This window comes from Bos javanicus, chromosome 6, assembly GCF_032452875.1.
Source record: "Bos javanicus breed banteng chromosome 6, ARS-OSU_banteng_1.0, whole genome shotgun sequence".
NCBI lineage: Eukaryota > Metazoa > Chordata > Mammalia > Artiodactyla > Bovidae > Bos > Bos javanicus.
This window is the reverse complement of record NC_083873.1, coordinates 117782796-117801386: the sequence shown is the minus strand read 5'-3', so window position 1 is coordinate 117801386 and position 18591 is coordinate 117782796. Positions and strand designations below refer to the sequence as shown.

The following is an 18591-nucleotide window of genomic DNA, read 5'->3' as shown; positions in this document are numbered from 1 at the left end:
ACATGGAACAACAGACTGGTTCCAAATAGGAAAAGGAGTACGTCAAGGCTGTATATTGTCACCCTGCTTATTTAATTTATATGCAGACTACATCATGCAAAATGCTGGGCTGGAAGAAGCACAAGCTGGAATCAAGATTGCCGGAAGAAATATCAATCACCTCAGATATGCAGATGACACCACCCTTATGGCAGAAAGTGAAGAGGAACTAAAAAGCCTCTTGATGAAAGTGAAAGTGGAGAGTGAAAAAGTTGGCTTAAAGCTCAACATTCAGAAAACGAAGATCATGGCATCTGGTCCCATCACTTCATGGGAAATAGATGGGGAAACAGTGGAAACAGTGGCTGACTTTATTTGGGGGGGACTCCAAAATCACTGGAGATGGTGACTGCAGCCATGAAATTAAAAGATGCTTACTCCTTGGAAGGAAAGTTATGACCAACCTAGACAGCATATTCAAAAGCAGAGACATTACTTTGCCAACAAAGGTCCGTCTAGTCAAGGCTATGGTTTTTCCAGTAGTCATGTATGGATGTGAGAGTTGGACTGTGAAGAAAGCTGAGCACCGAAGAATTGATGCTTTTGAACTGTGGTGTTGGAGAAGACTCTTGAGAGTCCCTTGGACTGCAAGGAGATCCAACCAGTCCATTCTGAAGGAGATCAGCCCTGGGATTTCTTTGGAAGGAATGATGCTAAAGCTGAAACTCCAGTACTTTGGCCACCTCATGCGAAGAGTTGACTCATTGGAAAAGACTCTGATGCTGGGAGGGATTGGGGGCAGGAGGAGAAGGGGACAGCAGAGGATGAGATGGCTGGATGGCATCACCGACTCGATGGACGTGAGTCTGAATGAACTCTAGGAGTTGGTGATGGACAGGGAGGCCTGGTGTGCTGCAGTTCATGGGGTCGCAAAGAGTCGGAGAAGACTGAGCGACTGAACTAACTAATGATTACTGATATTGATCATCTTTTCATGTTTATTGGCCATTTGTATTTCTTCTTTGGAGAAATGTCTATTCAGGTTCTTTGCCCATTTTTTAATCTGGCTGTTTGTTTTTGTTGTTGAATTTTAGTAGTTCTCTACATAATCTTTGTATTAATCTCTTACCAGATGTGTGATTTGCAAATATTTTCTCCTGCTGTGGAGATATTTTCTCCCTCCCTTTTGACTCTGTTAATGGTGTCTTTCAATGCACAAAAGTTTTTTATTTTCAGGAAGTCCAGTTTGCCTATTTTTTCTTTTGTTGTCAGTCATAATGTTATATCTAAGCAATCAGTTATAAGCAAGAAGACTCTTGAGAGTCCCTTGGACTGCAAGGAGATCCAACCAGTCCATCCTAAAGGAGATCAGTCCTGGGTGTTCATTGGAAGGACTGATGTTGAAGCTGAAACCCCAATACTTTGGCCACCAAATGTGAAGAGTTGACTCATTTGAAAAGACCCTGATGCTGGGAAAGATTGAGGGCAGGAGGAGAAGGGGATGACAGAGGATGAAATGGTTCAATGGCATCACCGACTCAATGGACATGGGTTTGGGTGGACTCTGGGAGTTGGTGATGGACAGGGAGGCCTGGCGTGCTGTGGTTCATGCGGTCGCAAAGAGTCGGACACGAATGAATGACTGAACTGAAGCAATCATTGCCAAATCCAATGTCAGGAAGCTTTTTTTCTGTATTTTCTTCTAAGTTCATAGTTTTAGATCTTACTTTTAGGTCTTGATCCATTTTGAGTTTATTTTTGCTTATGATGTGAGGTAAGGGTCCAACTTCATCATTTTGCTTATGGATATCCAGTTTTCCTGGCACCATTTGTTGAAAAGACTACTCTTTCGCAAGAAGATCCAACCAGTCCATTCTAAAGGAGATCAGCCCTGGGTGTTCTTTGGAAGGAATGATGCTAAAGCTGAAACTCCAGTACTTTGGCCACCTCATGCGAAGAGTTGACTCATTGGAAAAGACTCTGATGCTGGGAGGGATTGGGGGCAGGAGGAGAAGGGGACAGCAGAGGATGAGATGGCTGGATGGCATCACCGACTCGATGGACATGAGTTTGAGTGAACTCCGGGAGTTGGTGATGGACAGGGAGGCCTGGCGTGCTGCAGTTCATGGGGTTGCAAAGAGTCAGACACGACTGAGTGACTGAACTGAACTGAACTGAACTCTTTCCCCATTGAATGGTCTTGGATTTTTTTGTCAAAAATAATATATGCCAGGGTTTATTTTTGGACTCTGTAAGCTTTCCATTGGTCTATATGGCTGTCTTTATGCCAGTATCATGTTTTGATTAACGTAGGTTTGTACTATGTTTTCAAATCAGGTAATATGAGTCCTCCAGCTTTAGTTGTTCTCAAGATTGTTTTAACTATTCACGATCCCTTGAGCTGCTATATAACTCCAGAATGTGTTTTTATACTTCTGCAAAAGCACCATTGAGATTTTGATAGGGATTAGTTGAACTTGTAGGTTACTTTGGGTAGTACTGACATGGTAACAACATTGGGTCTTCTATTTCATGAGCAAAGAATGTCTTTCTAACTATTTGTGTCTTCTCTAATTTATTTCAGCAATATTTTAGTTTTCATTGTTATAATAATTCTAGTTCTGAGGTCCTTTCATTTTACCTGGAGGGCATTTCTTGCTGCGAAATTGTAGTGGTCATTTATTCCCTCAACTTTTGTTTTTCTGGAGATGTCTTAATTCCTCCCTCACTCTTAAAGGGCAGTTTTCCCAGATACAAGATTCTTAATTGACAGGTTTTTGGTTTTTTTAATTTTAGCACTTTGAATACACCAGACTGGGCTTCCCTGGTGGCCCAGTTGGTAAAGAATCCTCCTGCAACATGGGAGAGCTGGGTTTGATGCCTGGATTGGGAAGACCAGCTCAATCAGTAAATAATCTGCCTGCAATGCAGGAGACCCAGGCTCGATTTCTGGGATGGGAAGATCCCCTGGAGAAGGAAATGGCAACCCACTCCAGTGGAGTGGAGTTGCCTGGAGAATCCCGTGGACAGAGGAGACTGGCAGGCTACAGTCCATGGGGTTGCAAGAGTCGGACATGACTTAGCAACTAAACCACCATACACCAGGTCACTGCCTTCTAGTCCCCAAAGTTTCAGCAGATTCTGTGCTGAAATGAGAGCAGATGAGAAATCTGCTGATACACTTAGTGAGGATCCCCTGTGTGTGATGATTCTCTTCTCTCATTGTTTTCAAGAGTCTCTCCATCTTTCAACAGCTTGATTATAGTCTGGGTGTCTTTGAATTCATCCCATCTGGTGTGTGTTGAACCTCCTGGATGGTAGTATTCAAGTATTTCATTAAATTCCAGCCCTTATTTCTTCCCATATGCTCACCGCATGCTCCTCTGCCCTTGGTGAGGCCTGGCTGTCCCCCTGGGAGGGGTTCTGAGTGGCTTTCATCCTACCCTGGCTTTGAGGCTGCCTTTCTCTCAGCTTCCTCTCAACCAGGCCCCTTAACCTAACTGCTGTGAGGACATTTCCCCAGATTCTTATCTGCAGCTTCAAGCAGTGGCCTCAGGCCAAGATTCAAACCCACCCCACACAGCCCAGGTGTGGGTGTGGGAGGCAAGCCTGGGAGCATCTTCTGACTCTGCCCCACCACACATACCTTCCCCCAGCAGATCTCACCCAGGGGCTGTGTTCCTTCCAGGGAAGTTGGATCTCTGGAGAAGCCAAGTTTCTAATTTTCTGCCTGTCATGTTCTGAGCCCCTAGCCCTTGCTTTGGATACCCTCACTTTTCAGCTCCTCTTCCTGCATACTGTCTCAGGGTCCCGCTCCTTCTGCCTCTCTCATTAGCCACCCCAACTCAACTCAGTCAGAGCCACACTTTGAAAACTTAGGTCCTATCACTGGGGGGCCCTCAGGGCCTCTCCTGCAGCCCCTGCCCACCTCTCCGTACTCCACCATCCTACCCCAGCCATGCTCCTCTCAAGGGCTTATGGACTTGCTGGTCCCTCTGCCAAGAACACTGCCCCACACATCCCATGGCTCCTTTGTAGACAGGTCGCCCCTGACCTGAGCACCTCCTCACTCTAGCCCTGCATCTCCCCCCTCCGTCGATCTCCACCTGCTGGACCCCCTGCATTTGCTCATTTCCCCGTGACAAGCCATCTGGTTGCTTTGTTTGTTTATGTTCTAGCCTACACTCCCCGCATTAGAAAATGAATCTAAGAGTCAAGGATTTTTGTCTGTTCTATCATCCAGTTATACCAGTCCTAAGGCAGGCAATAAATATCATTCCAGCAAATGAATCCCTGACACTTAGGAAACACGACCATCCAGAGACCCGATGTTTCCAGCTCTTCAGACCACATTCATGTACAGATGTGAGAATTATAAAGGGGACTTCCAACAATGGGTGTTCATGTCTCAATTAAATACTTTGATTTCCACTCAGATGTCGCCTAACCCCAGTAGAAAGCCACCTCTGAGACCTTACACTCTGAACAGCATTTTAAAGAACTCTAATTACTTCACAGCTCTACCTCACAGCTCTCTTTGAAAAGAAAAGACTGAAATGAACAAAGCCTGGCTCCCACATTGCCTGCGATTCAGTCTGGTGCCCACTTCTTCCTCACGCTGTAGGGGAGCCCCAATTGCAAATTAAAGCGCTTCTCTGCACAGGGCCTGCCCCTCCCTCGCACAGATCTTAGCAATCCTCCAGGGTCCTAGGCCCCCTCCCTGGTCAAGAATCACTGTCGATCAGCCCTGGTCATTCTTCCCATGGACTCTGCCTCAGGGGCTCCCATCAACCCCTTTTTGAAGGTGTCTTGGCCACTTTAGTCAGAGGCAAGAGAAACAACAAAGAAATCATAGACTTGGCCCTGGGATGTGGGAGTTTCAGATCTGCTGCGTGAGGCTGACTGGCCAGCTGTAGCTTCGGTTCCCACGGCCCATGTTGCAGCACCAGCTGGACGAGAGGCCCCAGGGGTACAGAACTTTGGCTCCACGCTGCCCAGACCATGCTTTTGTCCACAACCCGTTGGCTGGTATAAAAACAGAGCATGTGCACTGCCGCTCCCAGGATGAGGTGAGAGGTGCCCCAACTCACAAGGCTACATAAAGAGCACCCAGGCTCAAAGCTACTCGTATTCCTGATCTGTGAACATGCGGAAGTGTTTGGAAGTCAGGACATGTGAGTGGGAGCAGCAAGGTGGGGCGGGCTCGCCCCCCCTGGGCAGTGCAGGCTGATTCCTGTCCCTGCAGCTCCCACTCTGATGTTGCTGGACACATGGCTGGGAGAAGTATCATAGGGTGACCCTTCTTTCCACTGTCAGAAGCCATAAGCATACGGATAACAGTCACCTGTAGTGAAACGGGGAAACATGCATTTGCATATTTATTATTTTTGCCTTAATGTAATTTCTTTTTTTTTTCTTTCCATTCTTTGGCCATGTGGCCTGTGGGATCTTAGTTCCCTGATCAGGGATCAAACCCAAACCCTCAGCACTGACAGTACAGAGTCCCAACCAGTGAGCAGCTAGGGAATTCCCTAATTTTCTTAATTTTTAAGTTAACATTATTTAACTTGAATAATGGCTGTGTTTAACAAGTGATTCTCAAAATTCTTTAAGATTGAAGAACTTGCCCCTAAATAAGGGCCTTGGGAGCTCAAGCTGCCCAGGGCCTCTGGGTCACCTTTCCCATCTGCCCCCTGCCCTCCCAGCGGCCTGATATCCCCCCCATAGTATGAGCATGAGCTTAGGCCTCACAGGCCAGCCTCCCCACCCCAGGGGCAGCACAGGCCTCTGCATTATCTGTCCCCAGATGCAGCTGGATGCCCCTCACTTCCAGGGTCACCAAGTGGCCCCTCCCAGATTTCATCTTGGAACATTAAAGAGGAGCGCCCCTGATGAATCTGTGAAGGGCTACACTGCAGCTCCTGCCAACCACAGGCTCCTGGTCACTCAGACAGAGAAGGGGCTCCAGGGGCACCACCGAGACAGCACAGTTTGCAGCAGTCGAGACAAGCAGTCCAAGGGCCCACAGAGGCAGGAGGGCAGACTGGTCTGGGAAGAGCCGCCCCAGACAGATGTGGGACAGGCAGAGGGGGGCGGGCGTGGGACAGGCACTGCATGAATCCATTTAGACGAAGTTCTAGAACACTCAGCAGTCAGTGGGGCAGTTCCAGAAGGGATCAGGGTGTTGGCTGGGGGCTGAGGACCTTCTGGCTGGGGGATCGGGGTGTTGGCTGGGGGCTGGAACGCTCTAAAACCTGGTATGGCAGTGGCTACCGGTAACCCCTAAGATGCCTTCATCCCATCAGACGGTACCCCAGACTCAAGTCAGAGAGAAAAAGGAAGAAGGGGAAGGTAGAGGCCTGGGGTGGGCCTCACACCTGGCTTCAAACCACTGTGGACACGCTGCCTGATCCGCTGAGCACCCATTTCCTTGGGGCCAAGATAGCCTGCTTCAGAGCAGCATCCAGTGTGGGGACTGGCCCTTGGTCCAGCTGTGGCACTGGAGGGGCAAGGTGGAGCTGGAGTGAGGTCTCCCCTAGAGGCTGCACTGTGATGCCCGCGCCCTTTCCTCCTCACTCCATCCCTCTCCTAGAGGACAGGTTTTGGGACTGAAGTACTCAGATGGCTCAAAAATTAGGCTTGCAGCCCAGACACCCCCACCCCCAAGCTCAGCTGTCCATGACATACCTGGGCACCCGACCACCCACCCCTCAACATTTGTGACATGGGTTCTGCTCTCACCAGGACTGGTACCAAAGAGCTCAGAAGGCCTCTGGGGTAGAGGCACAGGTGACTGACGTGCACACACTCACTCTCAGATGCACACATTGTCACACATGCTCACAAACTGGCAGGAAGGGAGCCAGGCAAGGAGGCTGGCTCCTCGTGGTGGAGGAGGAGGGACCGGGCACCAGGCCGCCCTCCTTACAGATCAGAAGGCGGGGAGGCGGTGAGTGTGTGTGAAGGGGTGGGGCCTAGAGGGTCCGGCCTGGGGCGCTGCTGAAGAGGTCGGGGGTGGGGGTAGGGGGCGGGGGGCAGGAGGCTGACCCTGCACAGCAGCCGGCCTGGTTGGGGGCTGATGTCCCGGGCAGGGTCTGGCTAGGCCCTCCTAGAGCGTGTCAGTGCATTCTCGCTCTCAACTTGCTTTGCAGAGACCACAAAAGTGCCTGACGTCCCGAAAACAACAAATTCGTGTCCTCAAGCCCCAGCTTCTCACAGGCTAGTTATGGAAGGCTGGCTGGTCAGAGCTCTGCCTTTCAAGCTCATGGCAATTGATCTAAATTTTCATTCACTCACCACCACAGCCTGAGGCCAACACCGAGGAGTGAGTGGCGGGGATGTGGCCAAAGCCTGGAGAACTTACCTGCCAGGAAGCTTCCGGGGACCCTGAGGCAGGGAGCCGAGGGCCACATGCTGGATCAAACCTCGGGCGCTGGCACCCTGCAGAGACGCCAGGAGAGGCGCCCCTGTCCGCGTCCCGGGCTCCGTGTGCGTGTGTGAAAGTGTGTGTCTCGGGTGTGGCAGACCTCACTCGGGTGCTGCTGTGCAGACGGGGGTGTGTGGCCACGGACGCAGTGGTGTGTCACCCCCCAGGTGCTGCTGTGGTCGGCCAACAAGGTGTTTGAGGAGCTGACAGACATCGAGAGGCAGTTTCACAAGGCCTTCTACACTGTACGGGCCTATCTGAACTGTGACCGGTACTCGGTGGGCCTCCTGGACATGACCAAGGAGAAGGTGAGGCCCTGGCGCCCACAGGCCCCTGGCCGCCTCGTCCTGCTCTGCCGCTGAGCTGGTGCCCCGCTCCCTTCTCTTCTCTTCCAGGAATTCTTTGATGTGTGGCCCGTGCTGATGGGAGAGGCCCAGGCGTACTCGGGCCCCCGCACACCTGACGGCCGAGTAAGTCGCAGGGTGACAGGCCTGCCCTGCACCCGGCTTCCTGGCCCAGCTCCACCATGGGGAGGGGTCGCCCCAGCTGACCCGGGTGGGAGGGAAGGCTCGGGAGGCTGTGGCGAGGCGAGGACAGGGTGGAGGGCTGCCTGGCCCTCTGACCGCTCCAGAGGGCAGGCCCCTGAGGACGTCTCCCCAGCGCCAGCCCCTTGCAGTGCTCTGGGGCCAAGGGCCAGGCCTGGTCCTCAAGAGGGCTGTCAGCCTGGTTTACTGAGCAACATCTGCTCTGGCTGAGCAGACCTGCTGCCCTCGTCTTAAATCGCTCTAACATCTGCCCGAGCGGGGCCACGTAGGGGTGCGAGTCGGGTAGGGACGTGTGCAGATACCTCAGCCACACGTTGTGCATCCAACCGGGGTCACACGTCAGAGCCTTGACCCAATCTCCCCTCTTGTCAAGTGGGGTGGCAACGGGCTGTCTCAGGGACTCCAAGGGTTCTGTGAGCCAAGTACATGTGGGAATCTCTGCACAGAGGCCGGCTGTGACCACAACTTGTCCCAGTTATATGAGAGAGACAGGTGTGTGTGTGTGTGATTGTGAAAGATGGACACACAGGCCTGGCTCAGCTGCACGCACTTGTGTGACAGATACGGGCCAGTCTGTGTGTGGGGGACGTGGCTGGAGGGAAGACAAACGTGTGTCCCAGGACAGTCAGTGATGGTCCACACATGTGCACAGTCCACGCATGTGCCTGCGTGTCATTATGTGGGCTTATGTGGTGTGTCATGTGTGTGGGTGTGGTGTGTGTGGTGGGGGTCCCATCGGGGAGCCCCTCATGCCTTCTGCGGTCTGCTTCTCAGGAAATCCTCTTCTACAAAGTCATAGACTACATCCTCCACGGCAAGGAAGACATCAAGGTCATCCCGTAAGTGTCAGGGTTCTGAGAAGTGTTACCCGAGGGCCCGGGCTGGACGGGGCTGAGGGCCCGTCACGGCAGAGTCCGCAGCCCCTGGCTCGCCCCCACACCCTTTGACGCTCCCTGTGCCGCGGGGTGAGGCAGGACAGAGACTGACTCAATGGTCTGGGAGGAAATGCATGGGGTCACGAGGAGGCCTGACGTCCCACGAACACTGATGTGGACTCAAGGCTCAGCAGAGCTGTCCGGGTGGCCCTCTCAGCAGCGACTGGCCTTTGAGGCCCTTAGGGTCTCATCTTGGTTCACCCGGCCAGCCCGCAGGCGGAGTCTCCAGGGAGGCCTGACACTGCACAGCCGGGGGCGGGGGGTGCGGGGGGCGGTGCGGGCGGTGGGACTGGAGGGACCAGCCCAGCGGGCAGCAGAACCAACAGGGCTGAGGGCAGCCTGGAGAGAGGGGGCGGCAGCTGGCCACTTCCAGCCCCACAGCCGCACAGCTGTACGAGCCCCAGAGCCCATCAGGACCCCACCCGCGGGGCCCATGCAGCAAGCAGGACCCAGAGCCAGGCCTGCCTGGGGGAAGCCTGTGGCTCCCAGGAAGAGGGGGCCTCTTCACGGGCAGAGAAGGAGGCACGACACAGCTCAGGTGTCCCCAGACCCAGCCCTGGCCTGCCCTCCCCTTCTTCAAGTCTTTGCCAGCTTCCCACACCCACCCAGAGCCCGGGGAAGGGAATCAGCGCACACACACCCGAGCGCCTGCCCACCGCCCTTTGCTTCTCTCCCCACAGCTCACCCCCAGCTGACCACTGGGCCCTTGCCAGCGGCCTTCCAACCTACGTGGCAGAAAGCGGTTTTGTGAGTCCCCCAGCCCTTCCCAGAGGCCTAAGTGCCCCAGCTTTGCCTACGTAGAAGCTCATCAGACTGGACAGTCTATTTTAGAATCATACTCTATATTTGGCCGCTTCAAGTGAAATTGTGTTTCTGATCCTTTTTCAGATCTGTAATATTATGAATGCCCCTGCCGACGAAATGTTCAATTTTCAGGTATCTGTCTATTCATTAATGGAATGTGTACTGTACTTTAGGAAAAAAAATGTTGTGGTTCAGAAATGATGGACTGAATTCGTTTTTGCTGCTTAAGAAACAACCTCAGACCTCACAGGCTAAGGGCAGCACAGCATGTTCCGTGCACACAGGTCTGCTGCTTGGGTGGTTGCGGCTGCACCCAGCGAGGGTTCACGTCTGCTCCCTCTGGGGACGCACTACCGGGGTGGGCTCTTTTCCAAAGGAGGCCCAGGTCACGTGGACGGGTGGAACTGCGCTTTATCTTTCAGGGCCCCCTCCAGGAACCGGCCAGGGTCCATATTTCACTGGCCAACCATGAGTGGAACGTGAGCGGGGACCCACCACACTGTCTGTGGGGCCCGGGGGAATGCCAGGCCCCTTGTTTGGCAATTATTGGGAACTTAGCAGCAGAGCATTCAGTCGAGCGCAGGGCCAGGCGGGGTGGGGGCGGCCTCCAAGAGCGGGAACCGATGTGACTGCAGCGCTCGCACGGTGAGGCACCTTGGCGGACGTCTTCCCTCTTCCAGGAAGAGGTCACCGCTGGCTCGCGGGCATGGTGGGCCGCCAGATGGGAGCAGGGACCCAGCCTCTGCCCTTTGAGGGCAGAAGAAGCGAGGTTCACGCTCCCTGGGTGACAAGCAGGCCCAGGCCAGGGTCAGACCCAGGGCAGCGGTCAGCTCTGAACAACTCTCCCGCCAGGAGGGGCCTCTGGACGACTCTGGGTGGATCGTCAAGAACGTCCTCTCCATGCCCATCGTCAACAAGAAGGAGGAGATCGTGGGGGTCGCGACATTTTACAACAGGAAGGACGGGAAGCCCTTCGATGAGCAGGATGAAGTCCTGATGGAGGTAAACACCTGTCACAGGCGGGGTTCCGGAGACTACCCCGGGGGGTGTGGGACCCAGGCCTGGGAGCGGCCCCGAGGGCGCCCATGGGGGTGACGTGCGCCTGCAGTCTCTCACACAGTTCCTGGGCTGGTCGGTGCTGAACACTGACACCTACGACAAGATGAACAAGCTGGAGAACCGCAAGGACATCGCCCAAGACATGGTCCTGTACCACGTGAGATGTGACAGAGAGGAAATCCAGCTGATCCTGGTGCGTCCGGCTCTCCCACGGGGAGCAGGGGTGTGGCCTAGACCTGCACACACCACACCGCCCGGGGCTCCCTGCCCGGCCGCAGGCCCCTAGCAGGGACCCCAGCCCCTCTGGTCGTGCTGTGTGAGGGCTCCACCATCACCGTCCAGGCAGAGAGCTTGGACTGGTGTGGAGGGAACAAGAGCCAGTCCGAGGCCGCCGCCACCGTTTCTGAGGCCAGAGGCTCCGGCTGGGGCTCCCCGAGGGATCACTCAGTCCCACAGCCACGAAAGGTGCAGTTGACGCCATCACCGTCTCATAGCACGTCTTCTCTCCCAGCCAACCAGAGAACGCCTCGGGAAGGAGCCTGCCGACTGCGAGGAGGACGAGCTGGGGAAAATCCTGGTCAGAGTCTGGCCCCGCCCCGGGGGCCCAAGGAGCCCTGAGCGAGGGGAGGTGCCACCCCAGGTGGCAGAGGGAGGTCCTGCGGTGTCTGTGCTGAATACGCCCGCCCATCCCTGTGATCGCGTGCGTCCGTGTATCCTTCCACCTGCCTGTGTATTCACAGGTCCTTGCCGATATCTGCGTGTGCCCACGCATGTGTGTATCTGTATTTCCCTCACAACTTCACTTGCCCAGCGGGCAAATTCTTGCTGCTGGGCCACTGGCGGGAGAAGGGGAGAGGAAAGGGTTGAACCAGGAGGGGCTGAGAGCACCTCAGGCTGCAGCCAAAGTTAAGAGACACCTGGCGTGTCTGAGGCTGGACAGAGGATCCCTGAGAGAAGCTGAGGAGCAGGCGGGGCTCCGGCGGGCCTGCCCCTCAGCCCCACCGTCCCTCCCACAGAAGGAAGTGCTGCCCGGGCCCGCCAAGTTCGACATCTATGAGTTCCACTTCTCGGACCTGGAGTGCACGGAACTGGAGCTGGTCAAATGCGGTATCCAGATGTACTATGAGCTGGGTGTGGTTCGAAAGTTCCAGATCCCCCAGGAGGTGAGGGCTCATTTGTGATCCAGGGTCCCAGCTTTCCCAGGAGGTCACAGAGAGATGATCCGGATCCCAGTTCCCGCAGGAAGTCTGGGGGCAAGCCATGTCCGCACAGAATGGACAGTGTGGGCTGGCAAAACACACACGGCAAGTGTGTGGAGCCTACGTGGCTGGACAGACGGACGGACGGAGAGCGTGATACCACGGGGCTGCAGGCAGTCTGATCACACACATCACAGGGCAGCAGCAGGCGTAAAAACTAAGGGAAAACACACATAAACACATTATAGAAAACACTAACAGAATGCAGGAATCCCAGATAACTTCTGGCCCTAAAAACGGCTGTGGAAGCGGTGGTTGAGCCCGGGTTCTATCATCCAAACCCAACTGCCCATCAGAAGAAGGTTCACCCTCCTGCTGCCCCTAAGCCTCTGGACCTTCAGCAACCAACCACCTCTTTCTCCACCACTGTGTGCCCCAGTGCCCACACATCCTGCCCCACTCAGATGCCCACGGCTGAAATGGACATTTTCTTCTAAAGTATCCCAGGCCCCTCGCCTGGGGTCCTTTCCCGACCTGAGGTTTGGCAACAGGATGGAGGCCCCAGGCATCCTGTGGATGTTGGAAGTGTTCTCGGCCTCAGCTCCGCTCCTCCGGCTCCCTGCCCCCGGCGTCCGCCCGGCGTCCGCTTCCGTCCACTCCCCGCCCACCCACATCCGCCCCTCGTCCCCCCTTCATTCGCCCTGGGTCCACCGTCGTCCGCACCCCCCCCCCGGCCCGCCCCCCACGCGCCCCTCCTCCACCTCCCGCCGGCCCCCTGCCCGCCCCTCTTCCATGTCTCCGGTCCACACCCCTTCCACCCCTCGTCCACCCCGAGGTGCCACCCAGGAAGGCAGCTGGAGGCCAGTGGACAGGAGGGCCGTGGGACGGGCAGGGACGTGAGCCTTTCACACTGCCGTCAGCTGGAAGTGCGTCGCTGGGACGGGGCACTGCGGTGCCTGGACCCCGTGTCTCACCTCCCGCAGGTGCTGGTGCGGTTCCTGTTCTCCGTGAGCAAGGGCTACAGGAGAATCACCTACCACAACTGGCGCCACGGCTTCAACGTGGCCCAGACCATGTTCACGCTGCTCATGGTGCGTGGCCGGGGCGCACGTGGGGAGAGGGCACCCTGTTTGACGGGGCTGGGAGGAGCCTGGAGGTGCAGCCTTCAAGGGCCCGGAAGCGGGTGGCAGGCACCCAAGCTGGGGAGGGGTGGCGGGCTCCACTGAGCTCCCCGGGGGCCAGGCAGGGCAAGAATCTGGGCACCTGTCTCTGCAGACAGGCAAGCTGAAGAGCTACTACACGGACCTGGAGGCCTTTGCCATGGTGACCGCCGGCCTGTGCCATGACATTGACCATCGGGGCACCAACAACCTCTACCAGATGAAGTAGGCGCAGGTCCTGGGCCCTCTGAGGGTGCCGCCCCTTCCCTGGGGTGCTGGGCACACAGGCTGCCCTGGGGCCTCTGCCCGCTGCTTGTTCTTAGCCAAACCTCTGTGACAGGTCCCAGAACCCTTTAGCCAAGCTCCACGGCTCCTCGATTTTGGAGCGACACCACCTGGAGTTCGGGAAGTTCCTGCTCTCCGAGGAGGTCCGTGTCCTCCCCTCACTCTCCCGTAGGCCCTGGCCTGCTGACCTGCGCCCACTCCCCTGAACCTCCACCGCCAGCAACCACACCACATCGCTCTGGGCTGGAGAAGGGAGGCAGGCTTTGAAGCGATGGGGGTGATGGCACCCCTGGTGTTTCCCGTTTGGAAATGCCCCCTGAGGGCGGGGGCTCATATTCCGGGTGTTGAGGGAAGGTGGGCGTTAGATGCCCCCCAGTGCAATACGGAGCCACCGGTGTCTGGGGCCCATGACCCTTGGGTAGAAGATGGCCAGCAACATGGGGAGGGACAGATGGACGGCCTCCAGGAGGGACTCGGGGACAGGCACAGAAGGGGGCGCGGCTGTGACAGGAGCACCCCCCGCACCCCCGCAGACCCTTAACATCTACCAGAACCTGAACCGGCGGCAGCACGAGCACGTGATCCACCTCATGGACATCGCCATCATCGCCACAGACCTGGCGCTCTACTTCAAGTGGGTGCCGCCCACCGCCCCGCTGGCGCCCCGGGGCCCTGCTGGGAAGGAGCCGGTAGAGGGGTACCTGGGGCCCCAGACAGACGTGCCCCGCTCCGGCGCCCCAGGCCTGGACTCTGGCCTCGGATCCTCTCTGGGAGGGTGGGTGGGGCTCAGACCAAGGAGGACACGTTGCCGGGGTCCTGCGGGGGTGGGGGGGAGGGGTCGACTCCCTCCCTTTGTCCTTCCGGTTCAGAAAAAGGACGATGTTCCAGAAGATTGTGGATGAGTCCAAGAACTACGAGGACAGGAAGAGCTGGGTGGAGTACCTGTCCTTGGAGACCACGAGGAAGGAGATCGTCATGTGAGCAGGCGCGCGGCTCCGCCCCTCGATTGCAGCGCCTCCTGCAAAGCTCCGCGGGCGGGACTGGGAGCCCAGAGCAGGGCAGCTCACTTCCGGACAGCGCCCATGCTCCCACCCCAGCCGCTCTCCTTTCGGGGGAGGCTGCAGGATTTGGGACCAGACAGCCCGAGTCCACCGTTAAATAATTTGCTCATGTTATGAGCCTCCACTCTTTCATCTGCAAAGTGGAGATTCAGAACTAGTCCAGGCCCAGGCCTGTCCCAGTGGCCTAATGTGGCCGCTGCTGCTGCTGCTGAGTCGCTTCAGTCGTGTCCGACTCTGAGCGACCCCATGGACGGCAGCCCACCAGGCGCCCCCGTCCCTGGGATTCTCCAGGCAAGAGTACTGGAGTGGGGTGCCATTTCCTTCTCCAATGCATGAAAGTGAAAAGTGAAGTTGCTCAGCGGTGTCCAACTCTTAGTGACCCCATGGACTGCAGCCCACCAGGCTCCTCCGTCCATGGGATTCTCCAGGCAAGAGTACTGGAGTGGGGTGCCTTCGCCTTCTCCGGGCCCAATGAGGAGCTATGTGTAAATCATGGGCCCCCAGGAAACGCTTGCTGACTCATCCCTGGCGGCCTGGGGTGACAGGGGAGGGCTGGAGTGGTGCACAGGGTGGGGCGCCCACTACTGCAGACGCTGGCGCGTGGCTCTGTGCCCCCAGGGACACCAGGCCTTGCAGGGTGGGGCAGGGAGGGAGGCCAGGCTGGGCGCACCTGGAGCTCCATCTGCCCGCAGGGCCATGATGATGACGGCGTGTGACCTGTCTGCCATCACCAAGCCCTGGGAAGTCCAGAGCAAGGTCAGAGTCATGTGGGTCCCCAGACGTCTTGCCAGTCCCCATGGGGTTGCATCTAAGTGGGGCCTGGGGGAGGGAAACAGCCCCACTTGTCTGCAAGGTGAGGCGAAGGCAGCTGCCCAGCTCTGGGGCCCAGCCAGAGCCGCCACCCTGGAGGAGGCTGCTGTGCTCCTGGGCACCACAGCAGTGTAGCCTCAGTAGTTGGGCCACCAGAGTCTGGGACACAGAAGGCTGAGGGCCCCGGCCGTCCTGGCAGCATCTCAGGACAGTATCTGAGCAAGCGCTGAGCCCACCGGTGCTTGCCTTCTGTGCGCCTTTCAGGTTGCTCTGCTGGTGGCAGCTGAGTTCTGGGAGCAAGGGGACTTGGAGAGGACGGTTCTGGATCAGCAGCCCATCGTGAGTGTCGCCTCCAGTATCCTCCACACCTGTCCCGGCCCTTGGGAGCTCCCAGGGCCCTTGGGGCTGGGCCCAGACTGAGGACCCCCAGGGGTTCTGGAATCCTGGGGCCTAACTCTCACTTTGTGGGGTCATGTGACGTGAGCCTGGATCTGGGTAAAGTTGTGGAAATACAAGGATTGGGTAAAGATGTGATCCCCCGCAGAGGCGGAAAGCTGTTGCCAAAGCTGCAGAGCCAGGCTGCAGCTCCTGGCCGAAAGCCCCCGTGGGCCCAGGCAGCTCTGGGGTGAGCCCCTGTGTGGCTGCGAGCTGCTCCAGGGAGGCTCAGGGTGTGGCAGGCCTGGCCCATGGGAAGAGTGCTGGGAGGGGGAGTGGTGGCCAGAGTCCAGGGCTCACCTGGACATGGCTGTGGCCGTGGAGAGAGTAGCCGAGGTGGGGAGTGTGCAGCAGGGCTGGGGTGGTATGCAGAGCAGGACTGCCCACTACTGGAAGGACACGGGGGCTTGGACCCATGCCCACAGTCACCAGGCCTCACAGGAGTGGAGGTGAGAGAGGGAGGCAGTCTTGGTGTACCTGGAGCTCCATCTGCCCACAGGCCCACAGGATGCCAGGATCTTTGGGTCAGCAATGTGGGGGTCAGGAATCTGTTGCTAGACCGAACTGGTACCTGCATGGGGATAAGGACACGAGCACTGCCCAACAATGACCAGAAGAGACGGAGGGAGGTTTGGTCTCACAGGCCAACTCCAGCCTCTGACGAGCTCTCTGAGCATGGGGCTGCGAAGACCGGGGGCCAGGTGCAGACTGCAGGAAAGGGTGCCCTGACCAACCCGGCATCTTGATGGGAGGACAGGCAGCCTGTCTCCCTGGGCTAGACCGCTAGGGTCCTGCATGACTCACTCCAGCACGCTGAGCTCCAGACAACGGGCAGCTTTGAGGAAGAGACTGCCAGGAGGCAGCTCAGGGGGATAGTCCAGAGGCTGGACACTAAATCAGCTCCTTCAGAGTATCTGGGCTTTGCCCCTTAGGAGCTGGGGGCCAGGTCTCGGGTCAGGACCATGGATAGCTCATGGGGGAGCTGGAGGAACTTGGCTCCAAGCGCCACACCAGGGCTGGCGCGGCAGGGGCCCAGCACCACCTAGGGCAGCTCCCCAGAATGGCACAGTGTCTTGGAGGGGAGTGGGGGCTCCTGGGTTTCCCTTCCAAGGTGAGCCCTACATGGACAGGCTCATCACGTTGGGGTGGAGCTGAGTCCTGAGGCTCAGGGAGGTGTCGGAGGCCTCACGGTGTCCCTGCTCCCCCTTAAGCCAATGATGGACCGGAACAAGGCAGCTGAGCTCCCCAAGCTACAGGTCGGCTTCATCGACTTCGTGTGCACGTTTGTGTACAAGGTGAGTAGGGCAGCCCAGGGCCTGGCTGGGTTTGCAGGGGAAGGGTGAGACGGGGGCTGCTGTGGGGCTCCTTCCCGCTCAAATCCGCACTGAAACTCAAAACCATCAGCCTCACCCCAAGGGGGTCCCCTCCCTGTCAGTTCCTCAGAAGGATCATGAAATTTCCCACCCCAATCTCTCCCTCCCAGAACGTCCTCCTGCACACCCTGATGTCACACCCCAAACATCCCTTCCCGAACCCCATCTAAAGGCACCCCCATGCAGAGCCTGCACAGTGTTGTCAAGGCACCAACTGCAGGGTATGTGCGGTGCATCCATTCAGGGTCTGAGCTCTGGGAAGATGGGGGTGGTCCAGCCTCCAGCTGGGTGCGCCCGGCCCCGCAAACAGCTGAGCAGAGCCGGGGGCAGTGGGATGCGAGCCAAGGACCTGGCGCAGGCGCTGGACCTTGGCTCTGGGGACTGGCCAGGGGTGGGGGCAGAGCCCTCCCAAAGGTCAGCCGCCATGACTGTTGGCTGCAGTCTCAGGGGTAGCCCCATACTCCAAGAAGGGTGTTGGGTTCTGACCACGTTGTCCCACTCCCCACCTCAGCCCCCAAGGCCTTGTGCTTCCCTTTACTGAAGCACCAGCTCCCTTTTCTGCCTCCACCAGGGGCTGGAGTCAGTGCTGGGAGGAAGCCGGGACCAGGACGCACGTGCTGGTCCTCAGGTTCACTGCCGGGGCCCACCAGGCACTGCCCCCCTGTGCCTTCCCCGCCTCCATCTACCCGCACAGCTTGTGTGTCCACACGTGTGCATGTGTGAGCATGTGCTCTGTGTGACATGCGATGTCTGCATGAGGGTGAAGGAGCCCCAGGACCCGCACATCTGCCCAGCCTTCTCAGCCCCCTTGCTAGGGAATGTCCTTTCTGCTTGGATGTTTTCTGTTCTTCAGGACCTCACCCCGTAGCTCCTGTTCCAACCTCAAGGACACAAACCACAAGGCCTTCTCCCTTTTTAGGTCTTTGCTGGGGATGTGGCATCTCTAACCACCCCACCTCTGGCCCAGCCCACCCAGGAGCCACTAGGGATGTGGTCTGACTTCTGTTTCCTTTCCAGGAGTTCTCCCGCTTCCACGAGGAGATCCTGCCCATGTTTGACCGGCTGCAGAACAACAGGAAGGAGTGGAAGGCCTTGGCTGATGAGTACGAAGCCAAGGTGAAGGCCCTGGAGGAGGACCAGAAAAAAGAGACGACGGCCAAGAAAGGTCTGGGCTCCACTCCAGCCTCAACCAAGGCCACGCAGCCTGGCCCTGGCCTGCAGGGGGCGGGTGTGAGGCGACACTCATCTGGCCCTGGCAGGCTTCGGGTGGCCCTGTGGTCAGGGTGCCTGGACTCCGGGCTGCACAGACGGCCACCCTTCCAGAGGGAGGCCCATCCCCTAGGAACAGGCTGGTTGACTCAGGGTGGCTGATGAGCCCAGTCTGAAAGGGCCTGCTCGGGGTCCGAGTCAAGGGATTCTGGAGGGACGTCACCTTTATAAAGGGGAGGAAAGCCAACTCAGGAACTCTGTTCCCATCATCAACCAGCGGTTCCCTCTTAAGTAGTTCATAAACTCTATCT

At 57.3% G+C, this 18591-nt stretch overlaps 1 protein-coding gene across 2 annotated transcripts in view; it reads left to right on the top strand.

Moving 5' to 3' along the window:
- The window catches only part of PDE6B (phosphodiesterase 6B), a 32241-nt gene that overhangs the window by 12476 nt on the left and 1174 nt on the right, over window positions 1–18591 (top strand). Inside the window, exons 1-19 of one of the 2 annotated variants that reach the window (XM_061421144.1) lie at window positions 7172–7467; window positions 7573–7713; window positions 7801–7875; window positions 8725–8789; window positions 9566–9632; window positions 9774–9821; window positions 10542–10691; window positions 10798–10941; window positions 11260–11325; window positions 11765–11911; window positions 12931–13038; window positions 13223–13332; window positions 13448–13535; window positions 13926–14026; window positions 14262–14369; window positions 15146–15209; window positions 15528–15602; window positions 16910–16993; window positions 18089–18236. In XM_061421144.1, the coding sequence (XP_061277128.1) occupies window positions 7390–7467; window positions 7573–7713; window positions 7801–7875; window positions 8725–8789; window positions 9566–9632; window positions 9774–9821; window positions 10542–10691; window positions 10798–10941; window positions 11260–11325; window positions 11765–11911; window positions 12931–13038; window positions 13223–13332; window positions 13448–13535; window positions 13926–14026; window positions 14262–14369; window positions 15146–15209; window positions 15528–15602; window positions 16910–16993; window positions 18089–18236 (1867 nt within the window). In that variant the 5' untranslated portion in view covers window positions 7172–7389. Of the gene's footprint in view, window positions 1–7171; window positions 7468–7572; window positions 7714–7800; window positions 7876–8724; window positions 8790–9565; window positions 9633–9773; window positions 9822–10541; window positions 10692–10797; window positions 10942–11259; window positions 11326–11764; window positions 11912–12930; window positions 13039–13222; window positions 13333–13447; window positions 13536–13925; window positions 14027–14261; window positions 14370–15145; window positions 15210–15527; window positions 15603–16909; window positions 16994–18088; window positions 18237–18591 lie in introns of those variants that run through there. The other variant, XM_061421145.1, reaches the window with a different exon arrangement.